The 25,416-nt window shown below is 44.6% G+C and overlaps 1 protein-coding gene across 5 annotated transcripts in view; it reads left to right on the forward strand.

Moving 5' to 3' along the window:
* The window catches only part of GCNT2 (glucosaminyl (N-acetyl) transferase 2 (I blood group)), a 96,367-nt gene that overhangs the window by 58,205 nt on the left and 12,746 nt on the right, over positions 1-25,416 (forward strand). The window contains exon 2 of one of the 5 annotated variants that reach the window (XM_059399427.1): positions 346-1,037. The exons of 2 other annotated variants lie outside the window; for them this stretch is intronic. In XM_059399427.1, the coding sequence (XP_059255410.1) occupies positions 346-575 (230 nt within the window). In that variant the 3' untranslated portion in view covers positions 576-1,037. Of the gene's footprint in view, positions 1-345; positions 1,038-1,414; positions 2,636-25,416 lie in introns of those variants that run through there. 2 more of the 5 variants (XM_059399428.1, XM_059399424.1) reach the window with 2 other exon arrangements.

The following is a 25,416-nucleotide window of genomic DNA, read 5'->3' on the forward strand; positions in this document are numbered from 1 at the left end:
CGCTTACAGTCCCGTAGTTCTCATGAACATTCTAGGAACTCTGTGTCCACCCCAGCTGGGCCCTGAGAGGTAACCGCGAATGCTGGTGCGGTGGTTACAGGGGCAGGGGAGGAATCCCGGCCGGACTCCTTTCCAAGTGCTCATAGAGTAAGAGCGGTGTGGGATAGGAAGGGGGCAGGGAGTGCTGCATTATACCCCGCTTTCGGGCGGGGTACCTGCCCGACACCTGCTCCAACAGCCACCTGGTGCCCAGACAGTTAGGATGGTTAGGTGACTGCGGGCTGAGAAGGGACCAGGCCACTTTTAGCTACCCCTGTGGCTGCCACCATTGATTTTCTTTTGTAGCTGCTGGAGTTGCTTCCCCCAGGAGCGTCTTACCACCCTCCTATGTCTCCAGCGCCCTCCACATTTGCCAAGTGCTCCAGCCACCCTCACAGGTGAGCTATGACAAACAAGCCCTCTGTAATGTGACCAGACCTGCTGGGCTTCCCTTCCTGCCTCCCCTGAATTACACTGACTGGTACTTCCAGGAATTTTGCAGCAACCCCGAAGCCTTTGTTCTTTCTTCAGAGTGAGGAAGTAGGAGAAGAGGGGGCTGGGTGGGAAGGAGACTTCTTTGGTTTGTATGAAATGACCTCAGATCTGAAGATGTCAGACTTTTTGAAAGACTACTGGCGAGTGACTCCACACACTGGAGATAGCCACTGTGTCAAGAGTTCACGTTATCTGAAGCTCTGTGTGAAAGGGGAACCAACTTTCTGGGAACAATGACTATCACCTTTCCCTTGGGTGGTGCAAACTGAAAGGTGTGTTTATTTCATTTATGTCAGCCACACTGACCCTTTAACGTTACAAGTCACTGCTAGTTTCCTTCTGCCCTCATCCCATTCTCCAAGAGTGTAATTCTTTTTTTCCCCCTTCCCATAGCCTACACACACCTGTATATGCTACGTAACACGATCGGACTGTCTGATTTAACCCAGGAACACCCACCTGGCCACAGGCTCTTGTCGCCATTGACAGTCTTCTGCTAATGCCTAGTACAAGTGCATGTTTTTTCTTACCTGTGTCTGTGTGCCCAGAGGTAGAAATAACACTGAAATGCAAAAGAGGGAAGACGAATAAAGCCGAGGGGGCAGAAGTCCTAAATGTTGTGCTTTTGCAAGGGCTGCTAGCACGTTGCCGGGGCGAAGCAGAAAAAGACGCTCTTCACTCGAAAAGGCGAGGAGAGAGCGGGCGAAGAGCAGGGAGGTGGGAGCGGAGTACCGGGCACGGAAGGCGGGCGGGGCGCAGCGAGGGAAACTCAGCCCCCGTGGAAAGTCCATTCCAGAACGCAATTTGCTATATCCGCCACTTGCATTTCGCATGCAAATGAGGAGGGCTTCCCAGAGGCGGGGCTGGGCTGGGCTGGGCTGGGCGAGCGCGGGGCTCGGCTGAGCGCGGCGCAGAGCGCGGCTCCGGATTCAGCACCTCCGGGTCGGAAGAGCGGGGCGCGCTGCGGCAGCATCTCCTCCCGCCGGCGCCGCCGCGGAGGATGGACGCCGCGCTGGGGCAGACCGTGCATCAGGACTGAAGGACTCCAGCCCTCGGGAGAAGCCGGTCGGAAGACCGGGAAGAGCGGTCAGTCCAACCTCTCCCCACTCGCGGTTTCGGGGACTGGTCATTTCTCAGTCCCTGGAGAGCGCGTCCTTCCCCAGGGAAGTGAAAATAATGAACTTTTGGAGGTACTGCCTTTTTGCTTTCGCGGTCTTCAGTGCCCTTCTATTTGTGATACTTTATAACAGCGAGTTACACCTGCCGGGGAGGTTCGGGTCGCTGAATGGCTCCCGTCACAAGTACTTGGGGATTCATGCCTGTGATTACGCCTTAGGAGATCAGGCTCCTTTTTTGTGGGGGAGGACCTTGCCCTCACCTTTGGGGAGCGTCCCGTGCAAGGACTACCTGACCCAGAATCACTACATCACCAGCCCCCTGTCGGAAGAGGAAGCTGCTTTCCCGTTGGCCTATGTCATGGTCATCCATAAGGACTTTGATACTTTCCAGAGGCTCTTCCGAGCTGTTTACATGCCCCAGAATGTCTACTGCGTTCACGTGGATGAAAAGGCCACCGTTGAATTCAAGAAGTCAGTAGAGCAGTTGCTGAGCTGCTTCCCAAATGCTTTCCTGGCCTCCAAGATGGAGCCGGTTGTCTATGGGGGGATCTCCAGACTCCAGGCTGACCTGAACTGCCTCAAAGATCTCGCGTTGTCCGAGGTGCCCTGGAAGTACACCATCAACACGTGTGGGCAAGACTTCCCCCTGAAGACCAACAAGGAGATCATTCGGTATCTGAAAAGCTTTAAAGGGAAAAACATCACCCCGGGGGTGCTGCCCCCCGATCACGCCATTGGACGGACTAAGTTCGTGCACCAGGAGCACATAGGCAAAGATGGCTCTTTTGTGAAAAATACTAATATTTTGAAAAGCTCACCTCCGCATCAGCTGACGATCTACTTTGGCACTGCCTATGTGGCCCTGACCAGAGAGTTTGTCAACTTTGTCTTCCACGACAAAAGGGCCATTGATCTTCTACACTGGTCGAAAGATACTTACAGCCCCGATGAACATTTCTGGGTGACACTTAATAGGATTCCAGGTATGTGCCGATGTGCATTCCAATTTTTTCGTATTCATAGACTGAGTTCACTAATACCCAACGCTTCTAGAGAACAGACTCACTGGAGATTATTTGGAAAAAAAAAAAAAAAAAAAACCCAGAACTTTAAAACGTAGAAAACTATTAGTCTGGTTGCTTTTTTTTTTTTTTAATATTTTATTTATTTATTTGACAGAGACAGCGAGAGAGGGAACACAAGCGGAAGTAGGAGAGGGAGAAGTAGGCTCCCCGCCAAGCCCGGAGCCCAATGAGGGGCTCGATGCCAGGACTCTGGGATTATAACCTGAGCTGAAGGCAGACGCTTAATGACTGAGCCACCCAGGTGCCTCAGTCTGGTTGTTTTTAGTGACCAGCTTAGTGCCCACTGTGTTGTCTTATAACTGTGTGCAGTATAGTGATCTAAGAAGCATGAGAAGCTGCCGGAGCTCTGGCAGAGCTGTCTTTGATCGTGTATCCTGTAGCTCAGTCGTGTGTGTGTGTGTGTGTGTGTGTGTGTGTGTGTTTTAAATTGAGACATAATTGACATATACTAGCTCAATCTCGTGAATGGATGCTTTTCATCGTCCTTGATAAGCACAGCTACAGCGTATTGAAATCGATTTTTAATAAGCATCCTAGAATTTATGACTTGAAATAGGTATGTTCCTTTCAGACCGTGTCACACAGTATCCCATTCATCCTCAAAGGCATCGCTCCAAGCCGCCCGGACTGTTTTTGGAATCTGTGAATCTTCTTTAGAAGTTGATAAATTAGCTCTTCAATTAAATGTCTCTAACTTAAGACCTGACCAAGTATCCAGGTGTCAACCGACTTGGTTCAACAAGAACCATCTGATCTTTTGTTGTCAAGGAGAATGGGTAAAATGAACACAGAGGGGATCAACAGTGGGAGTTGATCCAAAGTTAATTCTCAATTTCAAAGTCACAGATTATTGGAAATTCCACTTTGCAGTCTCTTGATTTCGTAGACTGCGAAGTCTTTTCCATTGTTTATGATCACTTGGAAAGGGGTCTGAGGTCTGCCAGGCCACTGAAGGCAGAAAACAGCACCGGCTTTCCTCTTTGATTCGGGACTGAGTTTCTTCTCAAAATTCTGTTTTCTGTCTGTTGTCTGAGAACACCTGTGTGACCTGTAGCACCTGTTCCTGGTGATGTCCCAATAAACCAGTTTCCATTGTTGTGACAGCAGAGCTGTGGCTGTCAGCCCTGTGTGAACGAGACCCTAATGCCTGCCATATGTGAAAAAACTCCCTGCTTCTACACGGAGTCTTGGTATCCTGGACACATCTAAGAGCGGTTTGAAGCTAGCTTCATAGTTGAAAGTAGATTCGTAGCAGTGACTCTTTTCTCAGTGACCCGGCATTCCTTAGAGCCACACTGGAGCGGTGGCCACAAAAGTCTACTCAGGGCAGAAAGAGGACAGGCAAGGTGACTGGGGACAGAGACCTTTTCTATCCCGTGGGCTACAAAATTGTCAGATCACAAAGACTTTTAGGAGGGGAGTAAACACTTTATCTGAGTGTAGGGAGTATTCATTCTTACTGTTTACAAAGTTTAAACACACGGCAGTATGCTGTTGGTGGCATCTCTAATACTGTTTTGGTTGATGGAGTTTGCTCCAGATGTGTGTTCTACATCATTTTGTTAAACTATAAGAAATAATCACTGTTACCCTCATGCACAGAGGAAGAAAAAGAGGCTTAGAGAGATGGAAGTGACTTGCTCCTCAGCTTGTCCAAGCAAAGCCGGGGTCTAATCCTGGATCCGTATGACCTGAAGTTTGAGCTTGCACCAGAAAAGGAGGGAATAATCATTTCTCCTTTCCTGTATCTGAAGCAAATTCTCTGGGTGCCTGGGGTGAGGGGCGGAGGGTTCGGTCAATCAAGTGTCCAACTCTTGATTTCAGCCCAGGTCCTGATCTCAGAGCCCTGGGTCAGGTTCCAAGCTCAGTGTGGCGTCTTTCTGCCCCTCTCCCTCCCCGCCGCTTGTTCGCACGCACTCAGGTGTGCTCTCCTAGAGTAATAAATAAAATCTTTTAAAAAACAAATAAGCAAATTTCTTGCAGAATCTCAGAATGGGGGTAAGGTAAGGGGGGTGGGGAGCAGGGAAGAACAGTGTAAAGTAAGTTCTACTAGACCACTTTAAGCTGGAATAAGGTAAGCAGGAATATGGAGTGCTAGGGGTGTGTGTGTGTGTGTGTGTGTGTGTGTGTGTGAGCACAATGAACTTGCTGAGGCTTAGCAGGGCCACTGTGCTGGCTGGAGTCACAGGAAGTTGCTGAACGGATTGCCAACCCCACACACCCTTCTGTGCCAGCTTCCTCCGTCCCTATCTGGAATGGGCTTTGGTCTAGCTCTTCCCTCTGTGAGCCGGTGGAAATGGGAGGTGTTCTTACTAAAGGCCGGTGAGGGGAGGAAACAAACACGCTGAGACTTTGAACCTAATGACTGTGAAGTGTCTTTTGAGCCTAATGACTGTGAAGTGTCTTGAGGACTTTGTCTTTACAATGAGTAGAAGTTTTCTTTCCTTTTTTAAAAGATTTTTTTTAAAAAAGATTATATTTATTTATTTGACAGAGAGCTAGGGAGAGCAGAAACACAAGCAGGGGGAGTGGGAGAGAGAGAAGCAGGGAGCCCCAGGCTGAGCTCGGTCCCAGGACCTTGGCCAGATCCTGAGCTAAGCCAAAGGCAGACGCCCAACGGCTGAGCCGCCCAGGCACCCCAAGATTTTTTTTTTTTTTTAGTAATCTCTACACCCAAGGTGGGGCTCAAACTTACAACCCTGATATCAAGAGTCACATGCTCTACCGACTGAGCCAGCCAGTCGCCTCTCTTTCCTTTTACCTATAGTTTTGTTTTGTTTTTAAGATTTTTTATTTTTTATTTATTTGACAGAGATCACAAGTAGGCAGAAAGGCAGGCAGAGAGAGAGAGAGGAGGAAGCAGGCTCCCTGCCGAGCAGAGAGCCTGATGTGGAGCTCGATCCCAGGACCCTGGGATCATGAACTGAGCCAAAGGCAGAGGCTTTAACCCACTGAGCCACCAGGCACCCCACATATACTGTTTTTAAGCTTACCACAAAATAAACAGAAAAAAATGATCTTCATTTTAGGCACCCTGTCGTCTGTAAATGAGAAACAAAGGACTCCTGGCTCTGTTCCGTATTTACATAGGTCATATGCAGATATTTAGGAAGCTAATTTTTCATTTAAATGCTTAAGTTTTTCTTAATTTGGAAGCATTTCATAACCTGGACGCAAACAATTCGGTGGAACAAAAGTCTGCAGGGATCTTTGCTTCCCAGAACGCAGCAATGGCAGGTGCACGGAGCTCTCAGGTAGGTTAGTACAACACCTGCTGTTTCCTTGCTTGGAGCTTTCCCTTGGCTTTTCATTATCTTGAGATCAGGTTGAAGTTCTTACTGGGACGTGACCTCCATGACCTGACTCCTCCCCCTTCCGCATCCCTAACCTATCTCTCTATTTTGATTTTTTTTACTTGATGCCTCAGACTTGATGTTTCAGCAACTGCTTGACCCTCTACGCTTTGGCAATTTTCACTTAATCTGGGGGAAGTGAGGGGCTTTCTGCGATGTCCTCTCTTGGATATCCCTCTGACCATCTCTGTCTAAATCCAGTTCATCTTCTCTAATCGACCTGGGATGGCACCTCTTGAAGCCATCTCCAGTCACTCACCTCCCAGATGGGTGGTACTTAAGCTCTGGGTTCTCCTCTCCCGGAGGCCCCTCCTGCAAGCATTGGATTATCATTTCCCGCTAAACGCACATCTCCTCTGCCCTACCCCCTCAGTGTTTGGGTTCCTGAAGGGTACGGAATCGGATGATTGTCTTCGAAATAGGACCACCATCCGTGTCTTCCCCATCACTAACTGCCCCACCACCTCCGACGGTGCCTGACTCGAGGGTTTGTAGCTTGTGGGGCAGATTGTGGGAGGGGCTAGATAGTTACCCGAAGCTTCAAAGGACACAACTGTTGTCTCCGGGTGGGGTGGGGCGAATTTTCGATAGGAGGGATTAGAGAAACAGGAAGTAAAGATACTGCTTGGAGGTATCATTCCACCACAAGTCCTGTGAATGGTATCAGTAAGGGGAAAGATAACAGTATCAGAAAGACCTTGTAGAATTGGCAAGCCCCAGAGTTCCGGCTGGAAAGTTAGTAGGGCAGAGTTCCTCAAAAAAAAAAAAAAAGGAACAAAAAGCAAAACCCTGGTTTCCAGGTAGTCACCCTGGGCCGTTCATGCAGTCTCATCTGGTTCCAAGAGAGAGCACTGCTGCCCATCCAGTCCTGCTGGTAGGACCTCTTCCTGGCCTACTCTGCTGTCTTTAATTTGATCTAGGCTGCTGCTCAGCAATGGGATTAGGAGGGAAAAAAAAAGAAAAAAAGAAAGAAAGAAAGAAAAAAAAAAACACCTGAGTATAAGGAAATGAAAGGTTAGGAAAGACAACAATAGAAAGAAACTTGAAACATTTCTCCAGGTGTAGCTCCCGGCAAATGTAAACAGTGAGCCATTGAGGAGGTATGTGTTCTCTACGGAAAGGTTACCGGGCCCTTAAATCTGGGCAGAGCTGGATCGGTCCCAGTCCTTTTCAAAGTATGCATTGTGTGCTCTGTACATCAGCCTAATTTAGAAGTTAGTTTCTAGAACCACAAAGGATGCATTCAGTCATGCTGATTGTACCAGTGACCGGGAATTAGAAACATTGATGGCCTGGTGTAAGTAGTCCTGTCTTCATGAATATCATAGAATAGTAAGGTCTACCAGAAAGCTGAGTGTGTGTGTGTGTGTGTGGCCAGAGGACAACCCACCGAAACTTCCATGGGTTTATCCATTTAACAGAACTTTAAAATGATATCACTTTGGGGGCACCTGGGTAGCTAAGCATCCAGCTCTTGGTTTTGGCTCAGGTCATGATCTTAGGGTCATGAGATTGAGCCCCATGTCAGGCTGGGCATAGAGTCTGCTTACGATTCTCTCCCTCTCCTTCTCTGCACCCCACTCCTCCCCACCATGAATGCGCGCTCTTTCTTTCTCTCTCAAAATAATTAAATAAAGGGGCGCCTGGGTGCCTCACTGGGTTAAGCCTCTGCCTTCAGCTCAGGTCATGATCTCGTGCCCCACACCATCGTGCCCTCTGCTCAGCAGGGAGCCTGCTTCCTCCTCTCTCTCTGCCTCCCTCTCTGCCTACTTGTGATCTCTGTCAAATAAATAAATAAAATCTTTTTAAAAATTAAATAAAAAATAAAATGATACCACTTTTGTATAGCCAGATAATACAAAATACACATAATGAGTTTGGACGTGATTTTTAAAATATTATATCAGTGGTTTGGGCCTTTGGGCCTATTTTTCTTCCATTACAAAAGGGCTTGAGGCTCTTCTCAGGCCAGGAATTTGGGGAAGATTTATAGTTTACAATTCATCATAGCTCTCCAGTACCCCGACTGATGAGTATATCATAAAATGGTGAGTTCCTGGTAGAGAAACCTTAGGCAGGTTGCCTACTATTTGCATAATTAAGATCTGCTGAAGCCGTAGGCAGTTTGAGGGCTCATTTATGTTGCTGGAAGCCATTGGTTGTGCTGTAATGTTTGGAACATCTTTACTGGAGAATCTGTGCCCAAACATTCTTTGCCCCCACCCCTGTGAAGGAGATAGTCCGGAAACACTGCTGTTAATTAACTTTTAATTCCTAATCTCTAGAACAACATTATGCAAGACAGAAGATATTGGATTAAAGTATATATGAAGATGTAATTAAATATAAATACCATTATGATTGGTAAATATTCACTGAGCTTAACATGGCTTGAATTCTGGCAGAAAGGATTAATGTAGCTACGATTTCAGAACTGGCAAGACCATTTGTCCAACATTCTTTCAACCTGCCATCACTGTCTACCGACTGCATAAGACAAGTATTTTCTAGAAGCCATAGTTGCCTTTTTTTAAGCAAAAACATAATAGTGCATTTCAATGACTCTTTAAGCAACACCATAAATTATTTTGCATGTCAAAGCCCTAGTAGATGTATAATTGATGTCAAAATTGTCTCTGTAACATGAGTATCTCTACACCAGCTCTCTGAACCATTACAACAGCATCTCCTTCCATCTGCCTTTGAGTGAGTCCACATGATACTTAATGAAAAGGACTTGGGAGTCAGACCAAAAAAGTTGAAGTCCTGACTCCCATTATTTGCTAATTATGTGATATTGGCCTTAGTGTGTGCTGACCCTCAGTTTACCCATCTGCAATGGTGGGAATAATAAATAACACTTAGTTCCCAGAGAAGTTAAAAGTATTAAGGAAGATCATGTGTATAGTGCAATGCTGTTCTCGGACAGAGTCCCAAAATCTGCTGGAAGGCCTGGTGAAGCAGAATACTGCCCCCACCCCCGCCCCGAGTTTCTGATGGAGCAGGTCTGGAGCAAGCCCTAGAATCTGTATTTATAACAAGTTCCCAGGGGATCCTGATGCTTCTTGTCTAGGAAGCACACTTTTGAGTACCGCTGCTCTAGACCCTCTTTTATGGAGACTGGCCCATTTATAGATCTGTAGCAAATGTTGGTTGTGTTGATTTCCTCCAGACACTCTCCTTGACTGAGGAAAAAAGACAGCCACCAGGACAAAGGGAAGTGAGAGTGTATAAGGAAAAACTGGACGGTGTTGATTACATGTAGAGGATGTTTTAGAGGTGGTGTACAAAGAGCTAATGGGAAAGTGCTGTTGAGCAAATACCTCCAGGGCTCAGGAATGAGACAAACCTGCTGATGAATTTTAGCTTTGTCCCTTTTAGCTTGGTGATCGTGGGTAACTCTGACCTCAGACTCCTCATCTGTACCATCCGGATTAACACAGCTACTTAATAAGTTGTTCTGAGGAGGGCACCTGGCTGGCCAGGTTGGTCGAGTATGGGACTCCTGATCTCAGGGTCATGGTTCAAGCCCCATGCTGGGTGTAGAGATTACTTAAAGCTTACCCAAATTTTTTTAAAAAAATCAAGTTCTGAGAATTAAAGGAAAACGTTGAGTGTAAAGTGACAGGATAAGTGTTCATCTACTTAGTAATACGAATATACATAAAGATAACCTTAATGTGACCTCGAATTCTTAAACTAAGGAGATCCTCAAGGTGTTAAATAAAATTAATTTAAGTATCTTTTTACAAAAGAATATCTAGTCTATGACTCCACCACCATGTACAACTGGATATAGATATATACCCAAAGAGAACCAGGAGGAGGGGTGCCTGGGTGGCTCAGTGGTTAAGCGTCTGCCTTTGGCTCAGGTCATGATCCCAAGGGTCCTGGGATTGAGCCCCACATGGGGCTGCCTGCTGGGTGGGAAGCCTCCTTTTCCTTCTTCCACTCCCTCTGCTTGTGTTCCCTCTCTCAGCTGTGTCTCTGTCAAATAAATAAAATCTTAAAAAGAAAGAAAGAAAACTGGGAGGAAGTATAGGAAAATGTAAGCAGGTGCACATGTTGGGATGGGCACTTTGTCATTTTAATTTCCCTTAATGTGAATTTTTGAAACCACTAAAATAGCTCCCATTGTCCTTGTTATGGCCCAATAATGGGTCTGTGGATTAAAGGAGCGAGACTGATACAAAAGCGAAGGTTCAAGCAAAAGCTTATTTCGCTCCTAGCATCAAGAATCTAACCGAACGTTTGAGGACGCACCTCTTACAAGAGAGGGCGACCCTTCTCGGTTTCACAGACTAGCTTTTAAAGGCAAATGCCTTGCGGTGGGGCCTGGCCACGCACAGGTGACCAGTGAGATTGTAACACACAGAGGAAACTCCACAGTGATGCTAGGTGACCAACTGAGTTACAATTTACCCTAGTAGACATTTGAACCAGCTTATCACCTTGGTTGGGATTGGGGCCCAAAAGGCTCCCAAAGGGCGGGGCCCATACTCCTTGGTAACCTGGGAGAAAGTATGCACCACCCCCATTGATCGGATCTCTCCACCTGGCCTCACCCACCCTTGTATCTGGGCTTTGTTACCTGGAGCTGGTTTCCGGGACTTGTTTTAAGTGAATCCCCTGAGGGAGGGGGAGCCGGGATAGTTTAACTTGAATGAAAGCCTCTTGCTAAGTAGGTCCTTACAGTCCTCATATGAATATTGCTAAGTGTGTATTATCCTTAAGAAGAGTTTCCTTAAAAATCCAAAGGATGTCAGTAGTGTCTTTAGGACTTTATTTTTGTGGTCACTTCAGGTGAAAGGAACAGGAATTGGGATTCATAGATTGTTTTCTGAAATCCCACCATGTACCAGAAGGGACTTACGTGGTATTTGTTTAGAACATAATATAATTTCTCACAAAGGGAAATTAGCACAGCCAGGACCCAAAAGAAGCGAGAGCTTTTTCACAAGCATTCGATACAGGTTTTTGCTGGCGTAGCCACATCCTTCCCATTTTGGGTGTTCAACTTCCTCAAAGTTAAAACAAACGCAGCCCCTCCTAGATACTTAACACAGGATAATTTATAAACCCTAATGCAAAATTCACTGGCAGGCAGCATCATAACCCTCTTGTGCCCACCAGCCAGTTTCTGCAGCTACCAACATACTACACACACTCAAAGCCAGAAAGCAAAATTTACGAAAAATCATTGAATAGATACAATTCTCAGACATGCGTTGCTTCCTCTTATCAAAGGAAATCTAAAATTCCAATAGTCCAGGCTGGGGCTTTCTGTGTATTCCATGATAATGATTTGCTGAAAAGTGAAAATCTTTTTATCCAACCTAAACTTTCAGGATATATTACATCAACCAGACTATGTTTCCCCCCACCCACCCTTTTTTTCCCCAGTGGACAAAGCCGAGTCTACAAACTCTTTAGGCCTTAGAAAGCAAGAGTCAGAATAATGCTTGTTAAGATTTCCCTTCTCTTGGCCTTCCTCTTCATGCTGGGAAAATGGGAAGAGTATGTTACTAGGAGTGGTAAAACCGATTTAGTGAGGTAGACCCTTAACACCTGCAATGTTTTAGAGATAACTTTTGTTCATCTCTTGTTGCTACCAAATATCCACTTCCTCGATTTAGTGGGGGGGGGGGGCGCCCGCTGTGTGTTTGTGGAATTGACACAAAGATACTTCGCTATCAGCTACATGTAAATGTGTTTACCGTGACCACTGGTTCTCCCAGGGCCGCCTCTGGTGGCTTCAGTCGACTTAATTTTTCACATGTGTGATTTCATCTGAGATTCCCCGGGTTTCAAGCTTCTGAGCTTGGCGTGAAGCGCCTGTCATCTTGCAGGACTGTGCGGAGGGACCAGTTTCGACATTGGCACCCCAGCCTCCCCAGTTAGCAGCTGGTCTGACCCTGGGGGAGTTTACTTTTACCGACCCGGGGCCTCAGTTCGTCTTTGGTTTTGGGACATTAGAGAAAGTGTGGAAGGTATTTGGGAATTTATTAAAAAGTGAGATTTGTGTATTGGGCGGTTCTGGTTCAGTTTCACTTCCTAATTACCAAATAGGTAGAGTAATGCATTTCACAGCAGTGGCCCTGACTGGCTAGTATTTCTTTTCCAAGATGTTTGTGAAAGAGCCAGAAGAATCTTGGGATGCCTTTGTGGATGACTGTTTTGGATGACCCCAGAGGACACCCCAGAATTAGAACAGCAGGGACGCCTGGCTGGATCAGTTGATTGAGCACCTCACTCTTGATTTTGGCTCAGGTCACCATCTTGGGGGCGTGGGATCGAGCCCTAGGTCAGGCTCCCAGCGCGGTGGGGAGTCAGCTTGAGATTCTCTCTCTCCCTCTCCCTCGGCCCCTTGCCCTCTCTCACCTTTGCTCTCTAAAAAAAATAAGTAAATCTTAAAAAAAAAAAAAAATTAGAGCACGTTTTTGGACTTGAGTCTTTTGTTGTTGTTGTTGTTTTTAAGATTTTATTTATTTATTTGACAGAGAGAAAGAGAGAGAGAGAGAATGATATCACAAGCAGGCAGAGAGATAGGCAGTTCAGCCTGTCTGAGAGACAGGGGGAAGCAGGCTCCCTACTGAGCAGGGAGCTGGATGCAAGTGAGCCAAAGGCAGAGGCTTAACCCACTGACCCACCTCGGTGCCCCTTGGACTTGGAGTTTTTTAAACACTACACGCTGCACATCTAATACTAAATAAATGGACCGTAAGTGCTACGAGCATGATGTGAATGTTTTATTTTCCTTTTTATAAGTTCTTCAAACTCTAGCCACTGGACCATATAAGAAGGGCCAATGACCTAGATATACGCACTGCAAAATTATCTTCTAACCTCTACTCTAGCCTCTGTCTTTGATTAGCTGTATGACCCTAGGTAAGTCACATAACTTCTTTGGGCCTTGGGTTCCTCCTCAGTAAAAGGAAAGAATTGGGCTGGGTGAGCTCAAAAAAGTTCTCCTGCATTATTTTGCTTTAGCTCTGGCGCATGCAGTGGGCAGAAACTTTACTCATTCATTTACAAATCTGCTGGCTGACCTTGTGCAGTTAACTTGTCCTGTGTGGGCTTCTGTTGACTCATCTGTAAAATGGAGACAATACTAGCAACTTATAAGATGATCGAGAGGGTCCTCCCGGCTCAGCCTTTGTTGATTCTGGGACCATTTCTGTTCTGCCCCCTTTCCCAGTATAGAATTACTGGAACAGCGACCTCTGGGCAATGAATTTCTCTTCTCTCCTTGTTACGGTCACTATGTCTGTGTTTAGATGCCAACCGCTACTCCTGCCATGACTTCTTAAAATTCTGGCCAGTCATCGTAGGCAGTGGATGGAAGTGATTTTTGTGCTGTAAAATTTCTAACCAAATGAGGATGTTAGTTGCTGAGTACTAACACGTTATCTCCATTTGCCTGGCTGTCTTAATATAGCACATTTCTCCTTGTTCAGGAGCGTATTTTCTGGGCACGCCCATAAATACTGAGCTCGAGGGAGGCCAGTGTAATACGTCACCGTGGGGGAGGGAAAGAGGCCTTCTGGAGCCAGACTCCTTGGCTTCAAATGCAGTTTTTCAGATTCCTAGTGTTTACAATTTGAGGCAAATGATGTAATCACTCTGAATCTTGGTTTCAGTACTTGTAGAGCGGGGACGATAATAGTACCAACCCTTGTAAGTGAATTACGTGTAGTAAGACATTTTCAAATGCCAAAAGTGGTGTCTGGTGCCTGGTAAGTAGTAATAACTATTAGCTTATTAGTAATAACTATTAGCTTTTTGTTTTTGTTGTTTTATTCCACCCAATTGTCCTCACTAAGAGACAACAGGTACTGAAAAAACACAATTTTTCCATGACGCGAAGGCTTCTGAGATTACCACAAAGGATCTGGAAGATGTTCTAGAACTCCGACAAAATCAGTTTGAGTTTCTCCCTCCCCCCAGCTTCCAGTACTACTCACCTGTGTGGGAACGTGAGAGGAACAGAGTAACTGATCGTAAAGCACTGGTTAGTGAGAGTATTTATCGCATGGGCATCATTTGTGGGTGCGCAAGCTCATGCTTAGGTATGAGGAAACACAGATAACCAACAGCAGTCCTACCTCAGTGTTGACATCTTGACTCTTGAGGATACCTGCAGTTTCCAGATCATCTGAATCTCCTCTCTCTGCCCCAGCTGGGAAAAAAAAAAATGCGGTATTGTTTCCAGCAGAATGAGGAGGCACCAGGCATCCTCACCAGGATGAAACAGGGTGCCTCAGGAAGGGGCATCTGGTCCATCTCCCTGTCCGCTTCCATCCACTGTGTCCCAAGAAGGACATGGGGAGTGAGGAGTGTGTCAGATGAGACAGACATGGCCTCATTTACCCTCAGAGTCCTCCAGTGGGCCACATGGAATTGAGAACTGTGGTAGAAGTTTGGGGTGCCTGGGTGGCTCAGTGGGTTAAAGCCTCTGCCTTTGGCTTGGGTCATGTTCCCAGGGTCCTGGGATCGAGCCCCGCATGGGCTCTCTGCTCAGCGGGGAGCCTGCTTCCCCCTCTCTCTCTGCCTGCTTATCTGCCTACTTGTGACTTCTGTCTGTCAAATAAATAAAATCTTAAACAATCTGAGGGTTTTGAAGGGTCGGGGGGTGGGAGGTTGGGGTACCAGGTGGTGGGTATTATAGAGGGCACGGATTGCATGGAACACTGGGTGTGGTGAAAAAATAATACTGTTATGCTGAAAATAAATAAAAAATAAAAAAAAATTTTTTAAATAAAAGAAAAATAAAAAGAATTGTGTGAGAAGGAGTGGGGGCCCCCTTCCCTCAAAGGGGAAGGGGGGCCCAAATCATGTCTTTTTCTAGCTTGTGATTGGGAACATCCCTTCCATTCTTCAAACTTCCAACTGAGGAATGGTACGGCCAATCTCACAGCAGTGATGGGAAAGGAGGCACGTGTCGTGAGAAGTGAATCATGTGGTCACTCTTAACTGTACCGTGACTTTGTAACTGGTAACTTAACTCCAGCCAGAACTCTGAAGCCCGTAATGCCACTGATGCACAGAAGGTGCTCCCTGAATGTGGATTTGGGGGTAAATTCTGTTTTTGTTTTAAGTGGACCATACTAGAAACAGTGAAAACTTGGAACGGGCTACTTCAAGAACAAAATGACTGTGAAGCGGAACGGGTAATTTCCTTCTGGAGCTGGCAATATGTTCCCTTCACTTAAGTTTAGAGAAACCAAGCCCAGGAAGGAGAATTGATTGTCTGCGACATGAAGGTGGGATTTCTTTCTTGCTCTTCTTTCTTTCTTTTATTTTTTTTTTTTAAGATTTTATTTATTTGTTTGAGAGAGAGAGCACAAAGGGAGAGGGAGAGGGAGAAGCAGACTCTCTACTGAGCAGAGAGCCCAATGTAGGGCTCCATCCCAGGACCCTGAGATCATGACCTGAGCTGAAGGCAGACATTTAACTAACTGAGCCACCCAGGCGCCCCAAAGATGGGACTTCTAAGTCATAATACAGTAGTCTGTATATTTAGTACTTCTCACCATTTCTTTCTGAAATACTCTAGATTTTGGAGCAAAAGAGCAGTAACATTTTGTTATGTATGTTATCTAATACTGAAAGTTTAGTCTTAATGATGCGACTCTATAAATGTGTTCCAAATTTATCAAAAAAGGTAATGAATAGTATTTGTCAAATGAAAATCTCTATTGGTCTACTACAAAAGGGAACTTTTCCATGTATCCATTTACCATGAAGGAGACCCGTTCTGTTACACAATACTGTTGAATTTGAAGAAGCTTCCTTTTTTATTTTTAAATTTATTTAAATTTATTTTTAAATTTATTTTAAATTTTAGGCACCTTTTGGTGTCCGGTCCCATGTGTTCTGATAGTTACATCACGTCATGGGTCCATTACCACATTGGCAGAGTCTGACCTGTTCTCTGCCCTGTGGTTTTGCCTCTTCCAGAATGTCATAAAAATGAAATCCTAGAATATGCCACCTGTAGGGTCTGGAAAAGAAGCTTCTTATTCAGCCTTTTAAAAAATCTTAATAAATGTTGTGTGTTCCAGGGTGAATAGTTTGGAGTGCAAACTGCGACAATGGTGAATGATTTCTTACAGACGTTATGGCCTCATAACAGCTGTTGATAACTGGTTCCATTTGGCAGACTTTCCCCATATTATTTATTTATTGTTTGCCATGAATAATAGAATCAGCTGGATCTCTTATTATTAAAAAAAAGCATGATCATTTTTTAGTAATATTATTCCCTGGGGTAAATAAACTAAAAGTAAATTCGGTATGTAGTTATATCATTACTAAGCTTCCATTTGGTAAGGTTCTGTTAGCTTTGACTTGACAGTATCTGTGATTCAGAATACTGACAGTCCCCGACTTAGGATGGTTCTGGTTCTACTTACTCTTTTTCAGCGTTAGGGTGGCGTGAATGTTAATTCTCATCAGGTAGAAACTGCACTTTGAATTTTGAATTTTAATCTTTTCCCGGGCTGGTGCTACTCTGTCCCCTCTCGTGGGCATCAGCGGCAAGCTGCAGCTCTGGGTCAGTCCCCATCTGATGGCAAGGGTCCGCAGCTGATGGACCGACAAATTCTGTATACAGACAACGGTTCTGGTTTTCACTTTCAGTAGTGTTCAATCAATTACGGGAGATAGTCAACACTGTGTTATCAGATAGGTTTTGTGGTAGATGGTATTGCCCAGCCAGAGGCAAAAGGGGTGTTCTGAGCATATTTAAGGTGGGCTAGACTTAAGCATTGATGTGCAGTAGTTCAGGTGTCTTAAATGTATTTTCAGTTTGATATTTTCAGTTTACAATGAATTTATTGGGACTTAACCCCATTGTAAGTCAAGGAAGATCTATAAATCATAGGAACATCACGGGCTTCATTGGAAGAATAAGAGTAACAAAACTGTATTTCACTTTTCTTCCAGTAACATGTGACAGATTCACAAAACTTCCATTGTGAGTCTTTTTAGTCAGTCATACGAAAGCATCATTAATGAGCACCTCACAACATCCCGGTATTATCTCTTATTAAAAGAACTCATCTGGAGGGCACCTAGCCAGTTCAGTCTGTAGACAGCGTGACTCTTAACCTCAGGGTTGGACGTTCAAGCCCCACATTGGGCGTGGAGCCTACTTAAAAAACAAACAAACCAAAACTCATACAGAAGAGGATTTGTCTAGATTTTTGGGTGCCTTGAGAGTTTATCCTTTACTACAAATGAAATGCATTAGTCATTGGTCTTGTATTTAGTCCATAATTCAGAGTTTCTAACATACTGAAATAACTGTCATACAAATTAGAACACCAGTGTCAAGTACTTCAGAGTGAGGGCCTCGAAACCCAAGAGCTGGAGACTCAGAACTAGCCCCGTGATCCCAAGGATGACCCAGGGCAGGGGCAGAGGGACCAGGGCAAAAAACCGATGGGCACAACGTTTCTTTGAAGTCTCAAGTTTTATTTTACAAATTTATAAAAAATATCACATTCCTACACATCTGTAACTTTATTAACTGTACACTGAAAATACTCCCTAAACGTAAGCATAAATCTTAGACTCAATCACTGAATTTTCAACTGATCTTACTTGACCTGCACAAGAAAATAGTTACTGCTAATACTCCAGGAAACCACTCTAGTTGCTTCCAAGAGTGACAAGCATTCCCAATCCCCCAAATTATTTATGTGTGTCTTTGTGTTGCTGTGTGACTTGTAATTGTAGCCCAGTGCTTTTCATCCAAATGTTTAGGTTCAAGAGATGTTTCCAGAAGAAATGCTAGGCCTACCCCGTGGCTTTGTGTATTTCTTTAAAAACTGCTACAAACTCCACAGGGTTAAGGGTTGGGGGGGGCGTAGATAGAGGATGACGGGTGAGGGATGCCCACATACCAGGGGCACATCCCAAGACTCTTTCTCCCGTGTTTCTTCTCTTTTGAAAGTTTGGATGTTTCTCATATTTGTAGAAGAAAATTGTAAACAGAAGAACTCCTTCTCTCCGATTCTATATCAAAGATTGCTTGCTATATATAAGTACTTAGTTCCCAGAATTAGCAACCTTTTACATACCCCAGTACATGTAGCAACCAATGGAACTTACCACTGACCTTTAACTCTTCGGACCTGTCTTGAATTGAAAATAGGATTAAAATTAGACAAAAGTCCTAAGTCCTCTAAGTTTTTTGTCTGGCTGCTTTTCCATGGAATTGGAGGGAATGTTTTAACCTTGCAGATGAGTTCTTGATTTACTTCCAACTGGGTGTAGCCTCGTGCCTTGTTTTGATGATGAAGAAGGCACTGTGTACTGGGCAAGATGAAAATTTGTCTAATGGATTTGGTAAGAACCTTCTCCCAGACAACCAACGAGGTAGCACAGGGCATGCAGTGTTCTGTTTGCTCCAACAGGGAATGATCCTGACATGAAATCCTTTACCGTGTAATGGAATGAGAAGGGGAATCAGTCTGGTACATGCTTTTATTTGAAATAGTCATGTAAAATCTAGGAAATGCCCCGTTGAAAGGCAAATACTCCATTGAAGCTGGAAACAAACACATCTAAACAAATAGATCACAGGAAATTAGAGTATGTCATGTTCACATGCTGCAAATAACAACAGAATCTCCCATTTCTAGAATCTGTAAAAACTTAAGTCCTAAGGAAACTGTTTTTGAATTGATACACTTATGAACGTGGTAAACTTGAACGTAAGGAATGCCCAGACACATTTAGAGAACACAACCCATCTCTCTCTCTCTCTCTGTTTTTGGAGAGAGAGCAAGCATACGCATGAGCAGGGGAGGAGGGGGTTGCAGAGAGAGAGAGAATCTTAAGCAAGCTCCACACTCAGCAGCACAGAGCCCGTCACAGGGCTTGACCTCATGACCTTGAGATCATAGCCTGAGCTGAAAGAGAGTCGGACACTTAACGAACTGAGCCACTAGGTGCCCCAACAACCCATACATCTCAACGGTAAGAGCCACCTGTGAGAGGTTATTTGCAATCTATATCCAGTATAGGTTAGTCACCTAGTTAATAGCTATGTGGAAGTCTTAAGGGGCCATGGAAGTATTTATTTGTATAAGAAGATGCTTTATGAAATAATGTTTTTTTTTCCTAATTTTTATGGTATAGTTAACATTTGTGCTATCTTAACTTCAGGTGTCCAGTATAGTAACTCAACACTTCTGTATATCAGCCTATCATGACAGGTGCCCGTCTCAGTCCCCATCATCTCTTTCACCCACCCACCCCCCACGTCCCCTCTGGTAACCATTAGTTTGTTCTCTATAGTTAAGATGTCTGTTTCTTGGTTTCTCTCTCTCTCTTTTTTTGGCCATTTTTTTGGTTTCTTAAATTCCACATATGAGTGAAATAATACGGTATTTGTCTTTCTCTGATTGACATATTTCTCTTAGCATAATACCCTCTAGCTCCATCCACATTGTCGCCAATGACAGGATTTTATTCTTTTTTATGGCTGAGTAATATTCCATTGTAGATGTATGCCATATCTTCTTTATCCATCTTCTATTGATGGGTACTTGGGGTGCTTCTGTAATTTGGCTATCATGAATAATGCTGCTAGAAACATCAGGGTGCATAAATTAGCATTTTGATGCGTTTGGGGTAAATACCCAGTAACACAATTACTGGATTGTAGAGTAGTTCTATTTTTTTTTAATTTTTGAGGAACCTCCATACTGTTCTCCACAGTAGCTACACCAGTTTGCATTCAGCTTTCGTTTTTGTTCTTTGTACTACTGTGCATTATTTGAATCCATTCCGATAACCAGAGTTAATTTTTCACAAATTATAGACTGATATATTAGGAAGAGAAAAAGGAAAGAGTCACAAGGCAAATGGGCCACCTTGCTTGACAATGCTTAATTTTGGGGAGTTGGAAAATAAACAACTGGTCTCTCTGTACTTTTCCTGTGCTTTTAAAGTCTCTAAAACTGAAAATTGCTTTATTTGGTGAAAAAATAAAATCTCTCCTTAGGAGGCACAGGGCCTGTTGTCTGAGAAGTTAAAAAGTATTATCCCTGGGAAGGGATGTTTCATAGACTATTCTGTAAGAACAGGTGTTCTCAACCCTGATTATGCAATAATATAATATACGCGCATTTTGAAAAACAGCAGTATCTGGGCCTCACCGCTGAGTAGTGAAAATGGAAAACCAATTCAAGAATTCCCCAAAGGGTGGCAGGACAGCCCGGTGTGTGTGGGCAGTGATGTATGGAGGAAGGGTCTGGAAACCAAGTACTACACGCTACACGTTGATCCGGGCCAGGTAGACAAGATAAATGAGTGAAGTATGTAGGGGTCATAGGAGCTGGACAGTTCCTGGCTTCTTAAAGTCCAATAAGTTGTTGTCAAGGGACACTGGCAGTCCTAACCTCCATGGGGAATCTCTGGTTCCTTTTCAGTGTTCAGCCCCCACTTCTCTGAGGGTTGAAACAAATAGGCCTGTGATCAGATGTGGCTTATGAGCTGCCCGTCTGCTGTTCACAACCTGGGGACAAGATCACAAGGATCCTTATGTTGTCATGGTCAGTATCTTGGTATCTTCCTGGCCAGAATATGAACTCGAGATGTGAATGAGGGTTTCGGGTCTGAGGGGCTCGCTGGGCCCAGCTGCTTGATTAGTGACAGTCTGAGGCCAAATATTAAAAATGGCAGTTGAGGGTCAAGCTTTGGAGGGAGGAGATAAATGTTTTAAACTGGGTCCAGGGGAAGCAGAAGCAGCCGTGTAAAATGAGCAGTGGTGTGAGGAGTGGGAATTCTGGTAAGAGGCAGAATGGGCACCTGTGGGAGAGGTTGGGGATGTCGGCAAGTCTGCCTTTGCTTTCATGTGTTGGGGGATGAGTGGTTGGCGGGTAAGCATCTCAACGTGGCTTGAAGAAACAGACATGGGCAGACAGGTCAAAGTAATCCTGCACCCCCCCCCCCAAAACAGGAGGTAAACAGGGTCAACGGTGATTATGGAAAAAGCCATCTAGTGGTATTGTCAGTAAAGTGGACAGATTGGAGGCACTCAAAATAGTCTAGGTGAGAGAGGGGAAGCCCCTGAGTTAGGACAGTGCCCACAAAGGGCAACAGCACCATTATAAAGCCAGGGAGGGTTTGTACCAGGAACCACGGGCAGGATGGAAATCAGTTGGGAGCTCCCCTACTGCACAAAATGGCAAAGTCTCAGCTGGAAGGGAGTAATAGTGGATTGGGGTTCATTGCGAAGATGAAGGATTTTGAAAGCTGTCGTGGTTTAGGGGAGGAAAGAAAGGCCAAGTTGACAGCCTCCAAGCCTGGCACTGGTGAACCTGGAGGTCTTTCCATCTCAGAAAAATGGTCCGTGATTAAAAGGAGTGTTTGAGAAGAGTTAAAGGTAATAAGCAGCCAAAGAGAACTGTAGACAGAGGGTCAGTGGGTCAAGGTCAGCCTTTAGGTTAGGGTTGTATTGAAATCTGAGCTGCTCTGGGTCAAAGATTCTCCATCTTTCTAAACCTGTCCCTGACCTTCCCTGCTCTTCCCCAGAAGACTGTCCAGGAAAGACCTGAGTAGAGGTATCTGGGCTGCTAGTAGAAATATTAATAAGTATAAACCCTTCTGGATACGCTAGGCCAAAAGCTCCAAGAACGCCTCATTCATAGCTTTATCCTCAACATCTACTCTAGAACATAGGAAACGTTCAAGAAAACTGATTGAATAACTGAGTAAATTGTCTTGAAACAAACTCCGTAAGTCACCTAGCATGCCCATATTCCTGGGCAATTCATTTACATCTCCTAGGCTCTGGCTTATACAGCATGCCAATGAGAAGGAATATATTAAAATAGTAAAGCATTTTAAAATTTCTAAAATCGCTTCGAGTCTCAAATTCTGGGTTTTTCTTCCTTCTACTCATTTCGTCTTTTCTTTTTACAACAAAAGAGGAATCAGTTCATTTACGATCACTGGAGTTGAATGCCGGGGTGTCATTTTAAAGATATTATGCTATGATCTCAAAGCTGCAGAACTCTAGAAGCATCCATTAAGAAACCAGACAGCATCTCTTTTAGGAAATTTCATGTGTCAAAAATACTAAGTGATTAATGAACAACTTTGTAGGTATAAGTATAAACATACCGTTTTATTGCTAAACATGACCCCAATTGACAATGAGATAAAAGGGTTACAAGTTACTTCACGCTACATTTCCCACTTATTAGGTAATTTTCCTTTTTTTGTTGTTGATAAAGCGAATCACCACTGAACATTGTGCATTTGTCTTTTGTTGAATTATTCTTAGAACAGTCACAAGTACCATGACTAAGTCAGCAAAGCCAGTAAGCCTCAGAGGTTCATAAATAAATGTATGAAAAATATAAAAGCAATAACATTAAAGGTTTTATAAACTAAAAAATGTTCATTTTACACGCAAATATTTGCACATGATGTTATTAATAATGCATACTTTCATGTTCTCAAGTCAGGGCAGTTTTGCTCCTCAGGGGACATTGGGCTGCATCCGAAAACATTTTGGGCCGTCATGGGTGGGGGCAGGAGGTAAGAGGATGGGACAGGTGTGGGGACTGTTACCAGCTTCTAATGGATAAAGGCTCCACATTCTCCGGTGGGCAGGTCAGCCCCCACAGCAATGACGTCACTGCAGTCCAAATGTCAGTAGCGCCGAGGCTGGTAAACTTGCTTCTGGTTATAGTAAAGAAGCAGTCTCTTCCACAGCTACAATGGTCCCGGTGACTTTAATAGATGGATTTTGTTTGCAATTTAGGGAACTATGCCAAGCACGGTGCTAAGCACAAGACATACGTTATCTTATTTAACGTGAACAAAACCCTGTTAGGTTTTGAAGGTTAGTCTGTGATCTCTTAAAGAGATTACGTAATTGTTCAAGGTCACAACCAGTAGTACCAGAGATAAGGATTTGAGATGTGGACTCTGACCTTAAAGCCTGTGCTGTTAATCATTATGTATAAATAATGCTTAAAGGACCATCTTCACATAAAGATACTTACACTTAAGAAATTAGGTTCCTAGCTCACGTTGAAGCTATTGGTTTAAAGGGCCAGAGGGAATTGGGCGTTCTCGTGGCTTTCTTTGCATATTTCCAGATTTTCCAGAGTTAGACCAGTTTACAGCATGACCTTAATGGGTGAGCATTGGGAGACTTGGGGTTGACTTTTGACATTTAAAACCAAAAGCCCTTGTTTATTCAGTAAGTTAAAAAGTATACATCTGAGCTTCAAAAATAAGCAATTGCTGGAATTTGTTAGCAGGAGTTGGTCTCCCAAAATGAGGACCACGCTGTGTAAGAACAATAAGGAGAAAGTCAAGTCAACATAAATAAAGCCTGCATTTCAAAGAACCGTATTCATTTATTCAACAAATGCAGTTATTTGACTAATAATGGCTGAGCTCCAAGAAAAACATTCTTGGTTACTCTGTAAACGTATCTCAAATCTTTTGTTTAAATAAGCCTATGAAGAGCAAATGAGAGAATTGGAGTTGATAGTTTAGAATGGTTTTTTCGGATAATACTAGTGTTGTCTTTTTGCCCCAACCTGGAAATAATGCAAAAGAGACCCTTCCTAGGACACGGGTGAATTGAACGTAGCCTTTATCCGTATACCCCAAAACTGCGCTCCTAGAATCCTGACAAGTGAGAATAATCATAATCATATCCGCGATAATAACAACACAGTCATCTAGTCCAGTATTTTTTTTTAAGATTTTATTTATTTATTTGACACAGAGAGAGAGATCACAAGAAGGCGGAGAGAGAGGGGGAAGCAGGCTCCCAGAAGAGCAGAGATCCTGATGCGGGGCTCGATCCCAGCACCCTGAGCTGAAGGCAGAGGCTTAACCCACTGAGCCACCCAGGTGCCCCTAGTCCAGCATTTTTTTTTTTTTTAAGATTTTTATTTATTTGTTTGACAGACAGAGATCACACGTAGGCAGAGAGGCAGGCAGAGAGAGAGGAAGGGACGCAGGCTCCCAGCTGAGCCGAGAGCCCTCCGCGGACCCTGAGATCATGACCTGAGCCAAAAGCAGAAGCTTTAACCCACTGAGCCACCCAGGCGCACCCTAGTCCAGTACTTTTAAAATAGCACTTTTCCCCATGAGTGGATCCAGAAATCACTTCAGTAGGCTTTGACCAGAATATGAAAAAATAACACCAAATAAACAGGTGCATGACACATATGTACGAGTGTGTGCCTGCGGTGGTATAAATTGTTTTTCTGTGGATTGCAGTCTGAATGTTTGAAAATCCTCCGATCTGTTCTAGGCTTCATTTGACAGGTGAGTCTACAGTCTTAAGTGATGGTTCCAGGGTACACAGCCGGTTAGCGACAAAGCTGACAAAGCTGGGGTGAGAACGAATTTCCCCAATCGCAGTGGGAAATTGTGTTCCACGGGTGCTGGAGCATCTGCTGTGGGTTGTGCCTGGGAGAAAATTATGCTTAGTAGATAATTTCAGGAAGTAGAAGGAGCATCGGATGTCAGCGCAAGTGATGCGGCCAGTAGCTTTGGGGTCTCCACGTATGTTTTAACCCAGGCCGCATTAAGTCACTGGGTAGCAGGCACACGGTGCATTCAGACCACTCAGTCTCTCGCTTGCCATCATTCCCTGACAAAAATAATCAAGCGACACCTGCAGAGTATTCACACTGAGTTGACATTTGAGCTGTCGCCAGAAGCCCTGTGGAGGGTTATCAAGCGAGTTGTACCAGGCAGTACCCACGTGGCAAATAGGTGACTGATGGCCTCTTAAGCAGTTGCTGTAGGGCGAACCGAAACAGGTTGGCCTCGGCCACGAGAGGACAATAAATACTCTTTGATACCGAGAGGTAGAGCATGATTGTACCTTCATTGTACAGTGACCTGTTGGGAAACCAAGGTGGCAAGAGGCCTGTCTTAGCCACACCGTATGGGCAGCCCTGGAGACTGAGTTGCTGGGGGCAACCCTTGCGTGCCTCACCCGTTCAGTCCTTTAACATTGACTGAGAATCCCCCGTGGGCCCCATGCTGTGAGGTCAAGGCTCCCTGAGGACCGGTCTTCTGCTCAACGTAGCTCTCCCCCACACGAGGGGGGCTGATGGTCTTCAGGAAAGTGATTTGAGTGGTCTACTCAAATGCCTGCCTGTGTTCCCTGCGGTGCAGACAGGTTTGCAAACTTAACCAAAGGATGGAAGGTACATAGTACCAGATTTCTTCACCAGGGCAAATAATGGGGAAAAGGAGAAAGAAAAGGTAACCAGAAACTTGGTGAAGGCTGAGGGAAAGACTTCAAGGAGAGAGGAGACAGAAGCT

This window comes from Mustela nigripes, chromosome 5 (genome assembly GCF_022355385.1).
Source record: "Mustela nigripes isolate SB6536 chromosome 5, MUSNIG.SB6536, whole genome shotgun sequence".
NCBI classification, from domain to species: domain Eukaryota; kingdom Metazoa; phylum Chordata; class Mammalia; order Carnivora; family Mustelidae; genus Mustela; species Mustela nigripes.